At 50.3% G+C, this 16,948-nt stretch overlaps 1 protein-coding gene across 1 annotated transcript in view; it reads left to right on the top strand.

The window, feature by feature from the left end:
- The first annotated feature begins 11,195 nt into the window (after positions 1-11,195).
- The window catches only part of GFRA4 (GDNF family receptor alpha 4), a 157,804-nt gene continuing 152,051 nt past the window's right edge, over positions 11,196-16,948 (top strand). Inside the window, exon 1 of the mRNA XM_048510065.1 lies at positions 11,196-11,726. Within this exon, the coding sequence (XP_048366022.1) occupies positions 11,687-11,726 (40 nt within the window). The 5' untranslated portion in view covers positions 11,196-11,686. The remainder of the gene's footprint in view (positions 11,727-16,948) is intronic.

Raw genomic sequence — 16,948 nt, 5'->3', positions numbered from 1 at the left:
GGCCCACAGGCCAGGGGCCGAAGGATCAAATATCCAGTTCGAGCGGCTGAGGCTTTTTAAACTTAAACCTGTTCCAGAACTCTGTTAAAAACCCATTACTCTCTCCTTCGAAAACTCCTGTTCTGGGGCACGAATGTTTGAAATCTCCAGCAGGACTCAGACAGTGGTGTAGAGTTTTGGGTATTCAGACACGCGAACTGAAGAGGGCAGAGGGAAAGTATTGCCCACTGAATATGCCCACGCAAATGCCGGGTGCAACTGCATTGTTCAGTAGTATGAATAGCAGAACCTTTATAAACATTTATCTGAGTCATTCAATCATTTATTTACAGTCAACGACCAGCACAACAAAACAAATATGCATCAATTTCACAGTGCCATTGGCATAAACCAGTGGTGGCGAACCGTTGGCACTCCAGATGTTATGGACTACAATTCCCATCAGCCCCTGCCAGCATGGCCGATTGACCATGCTGGCGGGGGCTGATGGGAATTGTAGTCCATAACATCCGGAGTGCCAAAGGTTCGCCACCACGGGCATAAACTATATGTGTACAAAAAATACACTAAAAGCACAGAACAATGATAATACGTGATCTAAGGTATATGCAAAGGGGATATTCGCATGAACTGAATATTATTGTTATTGTATTGTCGAAGGCTTTCACGGCTGGAATCACTTGGGTGCTGTGTGGTTTCCGGGCTGTATGGCCGTGTTCTAGCAGCATTCTCTCCTGACGTTTTGCCTGCATCTTTGGCTGGCATCTTCAGAGGATCTGATGTTAAGGGCGAGCAAAATTGAATAACCACTTGCTTTCTTCCCAAACATCAGATCCTCTGAAAGATGCTCTCAACCCACAAACTGGTCTGGCATGCAAACGTCAGGAAAAAAATACTAACAGAACATTTCCATACAGCCCGGAACCACACAGCACCCAAATTGTTGGCTATTTCAGGTAGACTTGAATTCAGTTGCAGCCAGGCATATGCTGTTCCCCGATAACAGCAGAGCGCATAGTTCCAAGGGGCCGAGGAGGTTACGACGGCAGCACTGTGAAACGCAGCGACCCGTGGGAGTGGGTGGGCAGGGGGGCATCTCCCAGGGCGGGGCCTTTTGTTGAAATCTAATGGGCCTTTTGTCTCACAAATCATACGTAAACTCGTAACAGAGCTGTGAAGCGAGGGGGGGAACGGCGCCTCCAGGGCACGCGATGTGTGCCCCCCCGCTCCCTGTCATGCCCCCCCCCATCTGCTCCGCAGCCCATTTAACTTCCCTGGAACACCCACTTCCCCACCCTACCATGCCCCCCACCATGCGTCTCCACCCTGGCCCAGCCCCACCCCCCCAGGGCAAGATGCCCCCCCAAGGTCCCCTGGGCTCGCCACCAAGCTTAGTAATGTAGCTAACTGTGCGGCCTCTGCCTGAAGCCTCTGGAAGGAGGGAGGGGGATGCAGAGGCCTCGGGCAGAAGACTATTGCTTTGGTCTTGAGACACTCAGCTCTCCAAAATGAAGCTTTTCACACCTTGTTGTTCTGTTAATCTGTGGGATGACAGGAGGGGGTGTTCAAGCTGGAAAAAGAGGAATAAATGTGTCTGCAGGAGCCAAGATCCCCAGGTCTGCCTTCCTGCAAGTTGAGTCCCTGTTGCCAACCCTTCTGATTGGCTTCCGGTTTCATATCTAGATGTATTGATTTTACTAAGGGACCCATTGCAGCGCTAAGCTGTGGCAATTGTCCTTCTCATCACAGTTCGCAACCCACACAGATGTCCATGCAGGTCCAATGATCCCCAGCATAGCCTTTTTGGGGTGGTCAAGTGGAATCCCTCTTTCCCTTTTCAATTCACATTGTTGGTATGGTGGTGCCTTGTGTTTTTTGTGTATAAGGTAACCCCTTCCATTCCACAAATGGAACTCGTCCAAGAGTGCTGAGAATCCCAGCTGTCCATGAGGCTGGTTGGACACGCTATTGACAGTCCTGGCTTGGGGAAGGCAGAACTGAGACAAGGAGGCTGGGATCCTGCAGTCAGGGCAGCAGAGGCAGGGGGGTGAGGCTCCAGATCGAGGCCAGCTCCCCTGGGTTCTTAGAAGGGCCACATGCAAAAGAAGCCGAGCCGCAGGTGTTGGTTCGGCCCCCCCACCCATAGAATTTTCTTAGAAGAAAAGGCAGGAACTCCAGCTCAGCTTTTAGTAAAGAAAGAGAGCTGTAGCGTAAGATATGAGCGGGAGGGAAGTGGGTAGAGTGGGTGGCTGGATGTGAGGGAGGGGCAGGAGTGAGGTGTGTGAGGATGAGCTGGATGTGGGTATGAGAGTATGTGTGTTGTGTGGCAGCAGTGGGTGAGGCACAGAGAGTGAAAGTTACCCATGCGTGTGAGGGGGGGAAACCTCCCACCTGGCGTCCTCACACATGGCAAAGGTGTGTATGTGTTTCTACTTCCACAAGTATTACCTACCAGTATTGCCTATTTTACTGTTTTCACTCTGCTCATCTCTGCCCATCTGCACTTGAACATCCCTAAGCCCTCAGGGCTACCAGACAGACAGGCTTGCATGAACATTCTAAGGGTGACAGTTAAGCACACAGCCAGCTTCAGGGCCTGGTGTGCCAGGAAGAAGACGTTTTACCTTGGCTTCAGGTAATGGACTTTCGGCCCGATTTGAAGGCCTGGATTACCTGCTCCACAACAGGAAGAGAACGTCATGTGAAAAATTTGAGGAGCAATCCGTCCAACTGTTTCATTTCGGCATTAGGGAGTGACTCAACAAAGTCACCTGTTTGCTTTTTATACATATAGATAGTTGTGCCAAGACCTAACAGAGTGGAATCAAGAGTGGGGCATGGGCAGGTACCTGCTCAGTGGATGAGTGTTTACAGGCATTTCTCCCTTATTGTGGTTTGAAACACTGCTGGCCTTAAAATACGATGGATACTTGGTTAGCAATCATGTTTTAAAGTTCAGTTTGAGTGCAAGTCTTGGGGTGTCGCGTGGTCGCGGCTTGGAACGTGTGCTACCTTTTTATGTCGTTTGTGTTGATGGGGTGTCTTTTCGTTTTATGAATGTTCGAGTACCAGATGGGAGAAGAGCAGCCTCGCCAGTCCATAAATAAACACATAAGACGTGTTCGACAATATTTTAAAATGTGTTATAATAACGGCGATAATATTCCAGATGTCTGCGAGGTTCCGTGCCTGATTGTCGCCCCCCCCCACCCCGTTTGGCAGGAGTGGCCGGGAAAGAGGCCGAAAGAAAGCTGACAGAGGCAGGAATGACAGGGAGGGTATTTGGGGGAATGCAGAACTTTCCAGAGAGCACCCAACGCCCAAGTCGGCCAGCTAGGAAGAGCAGAATGCAAAAAGCTCTCTCGCTTCATAGTTAAGGTATGGTCACCAGGTGCATGCGTGGAACACTTGGGAGCAGAGGCGTATCTAGGGAAAATGTAGTCCGTAGTAAGAGTGATTACCCCCCCCCCCCCCACTGAATGGGCAGCTGCCCTACCCCACCACAACCAGGCCAACTTTTTTTTCGAAGCCAGTGTATGGGACTGCAAGGGAGGGAGGAGGGGAGGAGGAGGAGGAGGAGGAGGAGGGGGAGGAGGAGGGGGGGGGGAGGAGGAGGAGGAGGAGAGAGGGAGAGGAGAAGGAGGAGAGGAGGAGGAGTTTGGATTTATATCCCCCCCTTCTCTCCTGCAGGAGACTCAAAGGGGCTGACAATCTCCTTGCCCTTCCCCCCTCACAACAAACACCCCTGTGAGGTGGGTGGGGCTGAGAGAGCTCCGAGAAGCTGTGACTAGCCCAAGGGCACCCAGCTGGCGAGTGGGGGAGTGTGTACAGGCTAATCTGAATTCCCCAGATAAGCCTCCACAGCTCAGGAGGCAGAGCTGGGAATCAAACCCGATTCCTCCAGATTAGATACCTGAAAGCTCTCTTAACCTCTCACGCCACTGCTGAAGTTTGGGGGCTTAGGGTTTGGGGTTTAGAATTCGATTCCCACTTGCCATCGTAACTAAATGACCACAGCCCGGGGACATTTTACCCCATATGTCGCCCTGGCCAGTACACCCCTGCTTGGAAGACTTTTGGTGGGGGGGGAAGGGATGGAGGAAAAAAGAAGACATTGTTGATGTGTCAATATCATCTCTGGCTTGATTAGAACATGGAAATGATGTTGATGATGCTCTAGGAAATTGCCAGTGGTTTTACCATAGAGATCTGCAAAACTCTGCAGCACAGGCAACATTATTTCCTGGGCTTAATCAATGCATTGGAGAGATCTCCACCCAAATTCCTCCCCCGTGACTCATTTCCACAGTGTTGGGAACCAGGCGGTGGTACTAGAAAGTTTTTCATCATAGTTAATAAGTAATTATATTAAGTTCTTGCTCCCCATTCCACCCCACCCCCACCCCCAGCTCAGCTCTCAGGGTGAAGTTTGGACAATTTGGACCATCGGGAGATATATCAGTGAAGACCCCAAGTTAACCCAAGAATAATGCTGTGAAAAGCTTAGTTTTGGAGTGCTGAGTGTCTCAAGACCAGGGGTCTTCAAACTGTGGCCCTCCAGATGTTCAGGAACTACAATTCCCATCAGCCCTGCTACTTGGCCATGCTGGCAGAGGCTGATGGGAATTGTAGTTCCTGAACATCTGGAGGGCCATAGTTTGAAGACCTCTGCTCAAGACCAAAGCAATAGTCTTCTGCTTGAGGCCTCTGCATCCCCCTCCCTCCTTCCAGTGGCTTCAGGCAGAGGTCGCACAGTTAGCTACATTACTAAGCAGTGGCGTAGCATGCAGGGGACAGGGGGGCATCTTGCACTGGGGGTGGGGCGGGGCCAGGGTGGAGGCGTGGTGGGGAATGGTGGGGTGAAGTGTGGGCGTTCCAGGGCGGATGGGACGGAGCAGATGGGGCATGACAGGAGCTTGGGTGGCGTGCAAAAGCGTCTCTGGGCATAGATTCCCCCCCCTTCATGGCTCTGCTAATGGCCTTATAGATTTAGGAACAAAAGAGGCCCATTAACATATAGGGTGGCTCACAGTACGAAGAGCTGCCTCCCCATAAATTCCCTAGTGTGCCCCTGACCTCTAGATGGCAAGATGGAACCAGGGGGCATTCGTTGAAAATGCTGGGGGGAAGAATTAGGACTAATCAAAGGAAACACTTCTTCACGCAACGTGTGATTGGTGTTTGGAAGATGCTGCCACAGGAGGGGGTGATGGCCACTAATCTGGATAGCTATAAAAGGGGCTTGGACAGATTGATAGAGGAGAAGTCAATTTATGGCTACCAATCTTGATCCTCCTTGATCTGAGATTGCAAATGCCTTAACAGACCAGGTGATTGGGGCAAGGGAGCAACAGAAGGCCATTGCGTTCACATCCTACATGTGAGCTCCCAAAGGCACCTGGTGGGCCACTGCGAGTAGCAGAATGCTGGACTAGATGGACTTTGGTCTGATCCAGCTGGCTTGTTCTTATGTTCTTATTGAAGTCTGTAAAATTATCCATGGGGTAGAATATGTTGACAGAGAGAAATTTGTCTCTCTTTCTCACAATACTAGAACCAGGGGCATTCGTGAAAATGCTGGAAGTAGGAAGAATTGGGACTAATAGGGAAACACTTCTTCATAGCATTACGCGGGATTGGTGTTTGGAATATGCTGCCACAGGAGGTGGTGATGGCCACTAACCTGGATAGCTTTTAAAGGGGCTTGGGCAGATTTATAAGAACATAAGAACATAAGAACATAAGAAGAAGCCAGCTGGATCAGACCAGAGTCCATCTAGTCCAGCTCTCTGCTGCCTACGCGGTGGCCCACCAGGTGCCTTTGGGAGCTCACATGCAGGATGTGAAAGCAATGTGTGGCCTTCATGGCTGTTGCTCCGATCACCTGGTCTGTTAAGGCATTTACTGCAATCTCAGATCAAGAGGATCAAGATTGGTAGCCATGTCGACTTCTCACTCCATAAAATCTGTCCAAGCCCCTTTTAAAGCTATCCAGGTTAGTGGCCATCACCACCTCAGTGGCAGCATATTCCAAACACCAATCACACGTTGCATTGAAGAAGTGTTTCTTTTGGCCAGTCCTAATTCTTCCCCAGCATTTTTGTGAAATACCCTGGCTAATGTGTGAGAAAAAAAAAAGAAAAATTCTCTTAAATAAATATTGTCAACCTACCATGGTCAATTTATGAACTTCAATCATATCTCCCCCTCAGGCGTCTCTCTCCAAGCTAAAGAGTCCCAAGCAGCTGCAGCCTCTCCTCATAAGGAAGGGATTATCCCAGTCCCTCAATCATCCCTCGTTGCCCTTCTCTGCACTTTTCTATCTCTTGATATCCCCTTTTTGAGATGTGGCTGACCAGGAACTGAACACAGTACTCCAAGTGGGTCGCACCACAGCTCTATATATAAGGCATGACAATCTTTGCAGTTTATTCTCAATTCCTTTCCTAATTATCCCCAACATAGAGGTTTGCCTTTTCACAGCTGCCATGCATTGAGTTGACATTCCCATGGAACTATCAACTAAGGCGCTTAAATCCTTTCCTGGTCTGTGACTGATAGCACTGACCCCTGTAGCGATATTGTGAAGTTTGGATTTTTACACTATGTGCATCACTTTACATTTTGCTACATTGAACTGCATTTGCCATTTCTTAGCCCGCTCACCTAATTTATCAAGGTCCGCTTGGAGCTCTTATGCATCCTTTAGGTTCTCACACCTACATAATTTGGTATCATCTGCAAACTTGGCCACCCATGCTACCACCTACTTCCAGGTCATTTTATGAATGGGTTAAAGGCACTGGTCCCAAAACAGATCCTTGGGGGGGACACCACTCCTTACATCTCTCCATTGTGAGAATTTCCCATTTACACCCACTCTTTGCTTCCTGTTCCTCAACCAGTTTTTAATCCATAGGAGGACTTCCCCTCTTATTCCTTCATTGCTGAGTTTTCTCAATAGTCTCTGGTGAGGAACTTTATCAAAACCCTTTTGGAAATCCAAGTAGACAATGTCCACTGGTTCCCCCTTATCCACATGCCTGTTTACACCCTCAAAGAACTCTAGTAAGTTTGGTAAGACAGGATTTGCCTCTGCAAAAGCCATGCTGACTCTTTCTCAGCAGGTCTTGCTTTTCTACATGTTTTATAATTTTATCTTTAATGATAGATTCTACTAATTTGCCAGGAACAGATGTCAAACTGACTGGCCTGTAATTTCCCGGGAGAAGTCGATTTATGGCTACCAATCTTGATCCTCTTTGATCTGAGATTGCAAATGCCTTAGCAGACCAGGTGCTCGGGAGCAGCAGCAGCAGAAGGCCATTGCTTTCACCTCCTGCAGGTGAGCTCCCAAAGGCACCTGGTGGGCCACTGCGAGTAGCAGAGAGCTGGACTGGATGGACTCTGGTCTGATCCAGCTGGCTTGTTCTTATGTTCTTATTGCCAGGACCCCACCTAAATTGCAAGCTAGCTCTTTTAGATCGCCCACTCTCGTAATTGTCTCATGCTGGATTTTCCTGAGGAGAAGTCAGGACCTGGAAAAGAACTGGCGCCCTCTTCTGGTGACCCTTGCATGGCAATTCAGGAGACAGCCAAAGAAGTTCAGAATGTCTCTCCTTCTGAGTAGCAGCCTCTTCACACTCAAAAGGAGGCACGTTGCATCGGCGATCGCTTGATTTTTGCAGATAAGATGACTCGAGAATCAAAGGCTGTTTCCAGATGGTTCTTTGAAAAACGCTTACATCTGCTGCAAATGCAGATGTATTCACAACACGGCAACAAGAGAGCAACCACATAACAATGTATTGTCGAAGGCTTTCTGGCAGTCGATCGAATCTGAGTTCTGGTGGGTTTTCCGGGCTGTGGCCATTGGTCTGGTGGCTTTTAATTCCTAGCGTTTAAGCCTGCCATCTGTGGCTGGCAGCCTTCAGAGGTGTATCACAGAGGGGAAGTCACATTTCATTAACTGTGTCTGGCAGATTTCACAGGCTAGACACAGTGTTTCACACCTTAGACACAGTGTGAAACAGACTTCCCTCTGTGATTCACCACAAATCACGAAGCTTAACGTTTTAGGAACAAAGCCACCAGACCACGCCACACAGCCCGGAAAATTTCCTGGCTTGAAAACTCAGAACCAAACACATAACAGTTTTTCTCTCCACTCTCCTTAGCCCCCCCAACCCCCCCCAATTCTATTACGGTTGGCTTCTCGTCATCCCTCGCCATACACACACACTGGAGGGCTTCTTTTTTTAAAAAAAAATCAACAGTTGCTAAATCAGCAGGACATTATACTGATCTAGTACCACAACCTAGTTCCACATTTCAATGTATTGTCGAAGGCTTTCACGGCCAGAATCACTGGGGTGCTGTGTGGTTTCTGGGCTGTATGGCCGTGATCTAGCAGCATTCTCTCCTGACGTTTTGCCTGCATCTGTGGCTGGCATCTTCTGATCCTCTGAAGATGCCAGCCACAGATCCTCTGAAGATGCCAGCCACAGATGCAGGCGAAACGTCAGGAGAGAATGCTGCTAGAACACGGCCATACAGCCCGGAAACCAAACAGCACCCCAGTTCCCACATTTCGTTTTTTAAAAATAAGTGTCAACTCCTTTTTGTTGAGGAGTTATAAGAGGAAAAGTGCAGACTGTTTGCAATGAAAGCTGGGAATGAATAGATCGTGGCAACAGATGGTTATCTTTAAAATCTGGGGGAAAGTCCGCTGGTGTATGTTGCAAAAATAAGGCAAGGGAAATGATGCGCACGTGAGAAGGAACTTCAAAAATGCTCAGCTTCCCCATCACCACTATCTGCATCCATCTACATTAAGTCATGCTCATGATCTGTCTATATTAGCTCCATCTTCTCTGAACGACGATGGCTCTTTGGGATCTGAGATCAATGACTTTTCCAACTTCCACTCCCTGATACTTTTTAAGCTGAAGATCCCACTGGGAATTGAAACTGACCCTTCCGCACATGCAGAATAAGGCACTTTCAATCCACTTTCAATGCCCTTTGCAGCTGGATTTTACTGGGCCGAATAGCAAAATCCACTTGCAAACCTGAGACCTTCCGCACACAAAACAAATTCTATTCTGCTGAACGAAAGCCCTCTCTTCAATGGTGGCTCATAGGTTTGTGGATCAGGACCCCCGCTACATCATCAGCAGGCTCCAGTATGCCGAAAAATTAAAAGCAGACATTATAGTCGACAGATGAGGGATAGCCCCGTATCCTCTCTATGCATCCTCATTAATTGCAGGTGATGTTCAGAGATGGTAACAAATTACACAGACTGGGGAATTATAGGATAAATGTCAGAAGATCAATCTACTTATCAATTAGCTGTCCAGTGTCTGAAGCCTCGTTGCAGTCAGACTTCCTGCAATCAGGCCTGTTAGAGCTAGACTGGACCACCACAATGCCCTCCGCTTGGGGCTGCCCTTGAAGAGCGTTCAGAAGCTGCAGCTAGACCAGTGGTGGCGAACCGATGGCACGGGTGCCAGAGGTGGCACTCAGAGCCCTCTCCGGGGGCACGCACAAACAGAGTTCATCATGTGGGGGTGGGAGTCACCCCCCCCCCCCCACACACACACACATCTAGGCTGGCCTGGGCCGCTGGGCTTGATTATTAGCATTAAACCTAAGACCTAGTTTTGGGGAAGGCGTATAGATAACCCTGTTAAGCACTGTTAAACCCCACTGATTTTCATGCAAAGAACTAAAACACGATCCTTTACCTGGGAGTAAGCTCAGTTGCTGGCAATGGGGCTTGCTTCTGAGTAAACCCTTCTAGGGTCGTGATTCACCCGTTCGAAGAGTTGCATGGTTGCTTCAAAGCAAAGCCACCAACTACCACCAAGCTTACTCCTGAATAACGCACGCCTCTGAGCCAACCATTTTTTTCTAAACTAAAACCTCAGTATTCAGGTTAAATTGCCATGTTGGCACTTTGCGATAAATAAGTGGGTTTGGGGTTGGAATTTGGGCACTCGGCCTCGAAAAGGTTCGCCATCATTGAGCTAGACTGATAGTCTGGGTCAGCTACCAGGAACCGGTGACCCCGAGTTTTCTTTGTTTCGCCACAGCTGACTTATGGCAACCAAGTCGGGTTTTCAAGGCTAGAGATGTTTGCAGAGATTTGGCATTGCCTGCCTCACACCCCGAACCAGTGTGGTGTAGTGGTTAAGAGCAGGTGGATTCTAATCTGGAGAATCGGGTTTGATTCCCCACTCCTCCACCTGAGTGGCAGAGACTTATCTGGTAAACCAGGTGTGTTTCCGCTCTCCTACATTCCTGCTGGGTGACCTTGGGCTAGTCACAGTTCTCTCTGAACTCTCTCAGCCCCACCTGCCTCACAAGGTGTCTGTTGTGGGGAAAGGAGGAAGGGAAAGGAGCTTGTAAGCCACCTTGAGTCTCCTTGCGGGAGAGAAAAGGGGGATATAAATCCAAACTCCTCCTCCTCCTCCTCCTCCTTCTTCTTCTTGGGGAGCAGCAGTGGCGTAGGAGGTTAAGAGCTCGTGTATCTAATCTGGAGCAACTGGGTTTGATTCCCAGCTCTGCCGCCTGAGCTGTGGAGGGGAATTCAGATTAGAGACTGTACACTCCCACACACGCCAGCTGGGTGACCTTGGGCTAGTCACAGTTCTTTGGAGTTCTCTCTGCCCCACCTACCTCACAGGGTGTTTGTTGTGAGGGGGGAAGGGCAAGGAGATTGTAAGCCCCTTAGAGTCTCCTGCAGGAGAGAAAGGGGGAATATAAATCCAAACTCCTCCTCCTCCTCCTCCTCCTCCTCCTCTTCTTCTTCTTCCTCTTCCTCTTCCTCTTCCTCTTCTTCTTCCTCTTCCTCTTCTTCTTCTTCCCCAAAATCTGCTCTTTCTCCTTTTTTGCACTTTGCCTAACAGAGGAAAAAAGCTGCGCCTTCCTCTCTTGCAAGCAAAGCGCTTGAACTTTGCATGCTTCGCGCTGTTGCGTCCGATGATGCTGTCTCTTGCCTGGTTGCAGCACAAATGCTGGTCATGCCCACCCAATTGCCCGGAGGCAACTAGAAGCCGCGAGGTCGGGGGGGGGGGCTTCTGAGGCGGGGGGGGGGTGAGAGAGAGAGAATGCACAGGCAAAGCCCCCTTCCCAAACCTTTTACTGCTCCTGCCCCTTTAAGAATGCTCCCGTTCTTCCCTGGCCAGGCGGAGAGAAGCAGCATTTGGGGGAAGACGAGCGAGCGGCGAGCTGCTCAGGAGAGGAAGCAGGCTGAGCTGGGCTCACCAGCCTCTGCCAGCTCCGCTCCTCCCAAACTAACCTGCCCCGAGGAGATGCCGGGCTCTGGGGGGCCCCCTCCCCATGCCTGTTGACCTTCTGGGGCCACCAGATCTGCCCCCCTGAGTCCCCAGCCCGGCTTTGCCTGCCTGCCTCCAGAAGTTTGCAGAAGGGAGGGAGAGAACCCACTCCAGACAGGAGCAAAGTTAGCCAGGGATGAAGAAGAGCAGAAGCCCCTCTGAGCCGTCCTGAGCCTGGATGGGAGCAGCTGGCAGGGATGCTTCCCCATCTGGAACACAGCTGGATCCCCACGCGCCCTGGGAATTCGTAAGGCTGGGCTGAAGGCGCAGGGACCCACGAGTCGCCTTTCCCCCCCTTGAGGCTGTGCAACTCTGTACCCCGGGGAGCCCAGGATCTGTCCACCATGAAGCGGACCTTGTATTTTTTCACCCTGATCTTGACAGGTGAGTGCAAAGCGTTCAGCTGCCTCCGAGGGGCTTGTGAGCAGTGGGTCGGTGGCTTGTGAGCAGTGGGTCGGTGGCCGGTTGGTTTGTGGCGTGTTCGTGCCTGTATGTATCCCCATGTGCCAGGCTCCAAGATTGGTGACCGATAGCTGCCTTTGGCACGGCTGCAGGTCCCCGCTGGCAGGGGGCTGACCCAGCAGGAATGCTGATGGGTTAGAGCGCAGGTGTCAAACTCGCGCCCTCCAGATGTTATGGACCACAGTTCCCATAATCCCCTGCCAGCATTATGCTGTAGTCCATAACATCTGGAGGGCCGTGAGTTTGACACCTTGGGGTCAGAGAGACCAGGGGCCAGTGTGGGGTTTCTTGGTGTCTGCAGAGCCTGTGTGTGTCCAAGATCTTGTGGTTTCATTCCCAAAATTTGCCGGTGGAGAACAAGTCTCTAATGTTGCTTTGGCGTGGATTCTCTCAGCCGACGACAAGCGTGTGTGGGAAGGTCAAGCGTGATCCGCCGTTTTGACCACCTTGACGATGCAGGCGAAACATGTTTTTGAGTGGCTTAACTAATCGCCAATAAGTTATTGTCTGGAATAATTGTGGATAACTGGATTTATAAGATTTTTCCCCCAACGTTTTCATGTTTGTCATGCTTTGGTTATTTGGCTTGGAATGTCGTGAGCCGCCTCAAGCCTGAACGGGGTGGAGGCTGGAAATCTACTAAATAGTAATAATACTAATAAAAGTATGTGTTTTGGCAATACCTTGTTCTGGGGACAAGAGATCAGTCTGGTGTCCGGAGGCCGGTGGTTCGCTTGTGACCGGCAAAGAAACTGCACTAAAACGATCCTTTTCTGTGGGTTCAGCATGCTTTTCGGGCAACCGATAATTGTGGTTTAAAGCAAAGACCCAGTTTATTTTCTCGGGATGCCATAGATGTCGATTGTGTTTTAACATCTCTCCGTCTGCGGTCCATGCCATCGCAATCAATGAGTCTGTGCGGCGAGCTGACTTGGTAGTCAAGCCCAATGAACTGCCAAGGTAGGATCCCAGATTTCTGCTTGTATTCCTGCCCATGTTCAGAGTGTACTTGGGCACTTTTTGGACCTGGAGGAATTGAGGACCCGGTGGAATCCCCTCCCTTACACTGAGTTTTTCTCTCCGGCTAGAGAGAAAAAGGAAAGGAATGCCGATTGACTGCATTAATTGCACATAACTGCTTACGCCGTTGACTGGGTCGGCCCGCTCTGAAACAGTTATCCACCGGTGGAGGCCATCTCTTGGTCATGCCAGCGCTGACCTATTGAGATTCTTGCTGCCCTGTGTTGTGCCCCCCCCCAAAAGACCCCCCGTTTGTGCAAGAAAACAGTTGTGTGAACAGAATGTAGTCCGAAGCACAGGTATTCAGGCGCATGAAGTGGGTCAGGAGCATCCGATCAGTAGATATTGGGAAGTTGAACCAGTGGGGAACTGAACAGTTTTGGCATCGCTCACAGCCCCGCTCCCCCCCCACCCCACCCCAATGTCAATCTAGCCTTCAACAATAGTTTGAAAATATTGTTCCTGGAGGGGGAGGAAGTGTGGCCGTCTCCCTGCTTGGTCGACCCTTCGCCTATGTCAGTGGTGGCGACCCTATGGCACGGGTGCCAGAGGTGGCACTTAGAGCCCTCTCTGTGGGCACTCGCAAATAGAGTTTGTCATGTGGGGGGGATCGCCCCCCCCCACCCACACACACACACATCTAGGTTGGCCTTGGCCTCTGGGCTCGATTATTAGCATTAAACCTAAGACCTAGTTTTGGGGAAGCAGTGTAGGTTACCCTGTTAAGCGCTGTTAAACCCCACTGATTTTCTTGTGAAGAACTAAAGTGTGATCCTTTACCTGGGAGTGAGCTCGGTTGCTGGCAATGGGGCTTGCTTCTGAGTAAACTCTCCTAGGGTTGTGATTCACCCGTTGGAAGAGTTGCATGGTTGCTTCAAAGCAAAGCCACCGACTACCACCAAGCTTACTCCCGAGTAATGCACGCCTTGGAGTCAACCATTTTTTCTAAACTGAAACCTCAGTGTTCAGGTTAAATTGCTGTGTTGGCACTTTGCGATAAATAAGTGGGTTTGGGGTTGCAGTTTGGGCACTCGGTCTCGAAAAGGTTCGCCATCACTGGCCTATGTAATCTCTGCAACCACTTGTGCGGCTCACGAGAGAATCTGATGGCGTGACGTGGATCCGTGACTCAGAATCAGGGAAATGCTTCCTTCCCTAGGGTGTGAGGAGGCGGCACAAGAGGGTGAAATTGAAGCGCGGCTGGTATCCAGGAGAAGGAGATCCCTGTCTCTCCACAAAAGATCACTCGGGAACATACACAAAGCTGCCCTCTCGGAATCAGTCCTTTAATCCATCAAAGTTGGCGTTGCCAACTCGGACTGGCAGTCGCTCTCCAGCATCACAGGCCACCGTCTGGTCCTTTCAACTGGAGATGGCAGGGATTGAACCGCCGGCCTCCTCCATGTCCAAGCAGATGCGTTGTCACAGACCCATGGCCCCTCCCCACATGCCTTACAATGAATCAGACTGCTGGTCCATCCAGATCAATATTGTTTACTCAGGCTGGCAGCAGTTCTCTGGGGTCTCAGACTGAAGAAGAAGAAGAGTTGGATTTATATCCCCCCCCCCTTTCGCTCCTGTAAGGAAGAAGAAGACGAAGAAGAAGAGTTTTGATTTATATCCCGCCTTTCTCTCCTGCAGGAGACTCAAAGGGGCTTACAGTCTCCTTGCCCTTCCCCCCTCACAACAAACACCCCATGAGGTGGGTGGGGCTGAGAGAGCTCCGAGAAGCTGTGACTAGCCCAAGGTCGCCCAGCTGGCGTGTGTGGGAGCACACAGGCTAATCTGAATTCCCCAGATAAGCCTCCACAGCTCAGGCGGCAGAGCTGGGAATCAAACTCGGTTCCTCCAGATTAGATACACGAGCTCTTAACCTCCTATGCCACTGCTGCTCCTCAAAGGGGCTGACAATCTCCTCTCCCTTCTCCCACCCCCACAACAAACACCCTGTGAGGTGGGTGGGGGGCTGAGAGAGCTCCGAAAAACTGTGACTAGCCCAAGGTCACCCGGCTGGCGTGCACAAGCTAATCCTGTTCCCCAGATAAGCCTCTATAGCTCAAGTGGCACAGTGGGGAACCAAACCCGGTTATCCAGATTAGAGTGCACCTGCTCTTGACCACTACGCCACTCTGGCTCTGCAGATGATGAGGTCTTTTACATAATCTACTACCTGATCATGTCAACTGGAGATACTGGGGAGGGAACCAGGAATCTTCTCCACAGAGCTGCAGCCCCTCCACCCATGACCTGAACTCTTTCACAGCTGGAGGTACCTAGGGGATTGGAACCCAGTGTAATTCAACTTGTGCGAAGTAATGCTAAAGTGGATGCTCTTTGCTCCTGAGCCACAAGTAGCCGCCTCCTGCAATCCCATCTAGCTGCTACAGCTCCATTTCTCTTGATAACCTCCACAATGTTTTCATGAGGAGAAGCTTACTCCGCCTTCCCACCAAAAGGAACTCGGCAGCGATGGCGTAGGGATTGGCTCCAATTTTTCTCTGGCCACATACATTCTTTGGGTGAGAGGTAAAGTGCATGAGGCTGATTAACTCAAGAACAAATGAGGTTTTCGTCTGAGTGGCTCCTTCCAAGAATCTATGACTCTCTCCAGGCCTCCCACTAAATCGAAGGCCCCTTCTGCACATGCAAAATAATGCACTTTCAATCCACTTTCAATGCACTTTGCAGCTGCATTTTGCAGTGCGGAATAGCAAAATCCACTTGCAAACAATTGTGAAAGTGGATTGAAACTGCATTATTCTGCATGTGCGGAAGGGGCCTAGAGCAAAGCTGGGAATGGACTTCCACCATTCTGGCAGTGACAGAGGAAGGCGTGATTGATGTGGATTCTGATGTGGATTCTGGGTCTTGTCCAGAGTGTGAGTTTTCTCCAGGTTGCCCTTGGGCTTTCCAAACTGGCCATCAAAACCCAAAGGACCAACGACTTGTTTTGGAAAATAAAAGGCAGCAGAGGTTGCCGTAAATGTCGGATCCTGCGTCCAGTGCCATGGCTGTGTGGCGCCACGGATCAGTCTGACATTTCAGCTGGGGTGGCGGAGAGTGCTGTGAAGTCACAGCTGACCATAGAGTTTTCAAGGCAAGAGAAGTTCAAGGGTGGTTTACCACTCTCTGCCTCTGTGTGGCAACCCAGGACTTCCTTGGTGGTCTCCCATCCTAGCAATAACCAGGGTCAACCCTGCTGAGATTCTGAAATCCAGGTCAGGGCAGAGAGAAACAGAGGTGGTTTGTCATTCCTTGCTTCTGCGTAGCAACCCTGGATTTCCTTGACAGTCTCCTACTCAAGAAGTAACCAGGGCTGACCCTGCTTAGCTTCTGAGATCAGGCTAGATTCAGCAAGCCATCCAGATCAGGGCAGCAGAGACAGAGGTGGTTTGTCACTGTCTGCCTTTGTGTAGCAACCTGAGACTTCCTTGGTGGTCTCCCATCCAAGTAGCAACCAGGGGCAACCCTGCTGAGATTCTGAAATCCCAGCTAGCCACCCAGGTCAGGGCAGAGAGAAACAGAGGTGGTTTGTCATTCCCTGCTTCTGCATAGCAACCCTGGATTTCCTTGACAGTCTCCTACTCAAGAAGTAACCAGGGCTGACCCTGCTTAGCTTCTGAGATCAGGCTAGATTCAGCAAGCCATCCAAATTAGGGCAGTAAAGACAAACAAAGGTGGTTTGTCACTGTCTGCCTTTGTGTAGCAACCTGAGACTTCCTTGCTGGTCACCCATCCAAGCAGTAACCAGGGCCAACTCCGCTTAAGTTGAGATCTGTTGAGAGGCAAAGGTGGTTTCCCATTCCCTGCTTCTAGACTCGTGGTGGCAAACCTTTGGCACTCCAGATGTTATGGACTACAATTCCCATCAGCCCCTGCCAGGATGGCCAATTAGCCATGCTGGCAGGGGCTGATGGGAATTGTAGTCCATGACATCTGGAGTGCCAAAGGTTCGCCACCACTGTTCTAGACATTCTTGGTGATCTCTCATCCAAGTACTAACCAGGACCAATCCTGCTTAGGTTCTGAGATCTGACAAGATCAGGCTAGCTGGGACTAGGTTCCCACAATGCTGCATTCTCTTTCCAGTGCCATGACTGCAAGGGTGCAGCAGATGAGGCCGA

This window comes from Sphaerodactylus townsendi, linkage group LG10 (assembly GCF_021028975.2).
Source record: "Sphaerodactylus townsendi isolate TG3544 linkage group LG10, MPM_Stown_v2.3, whole genome shotgun sequence".
In the NCBI taxonomy this organism is placed as follows: Eukaryota; Metazoa; Chordata; class Lepidosauria; order Squamata; family Sphaerodactylidae; genus Sphaerodactylus; species Sphaerodactylus townsendi.
This window is presented reverse-complemented; position numbering and strand designations above follow the sequence as displayed.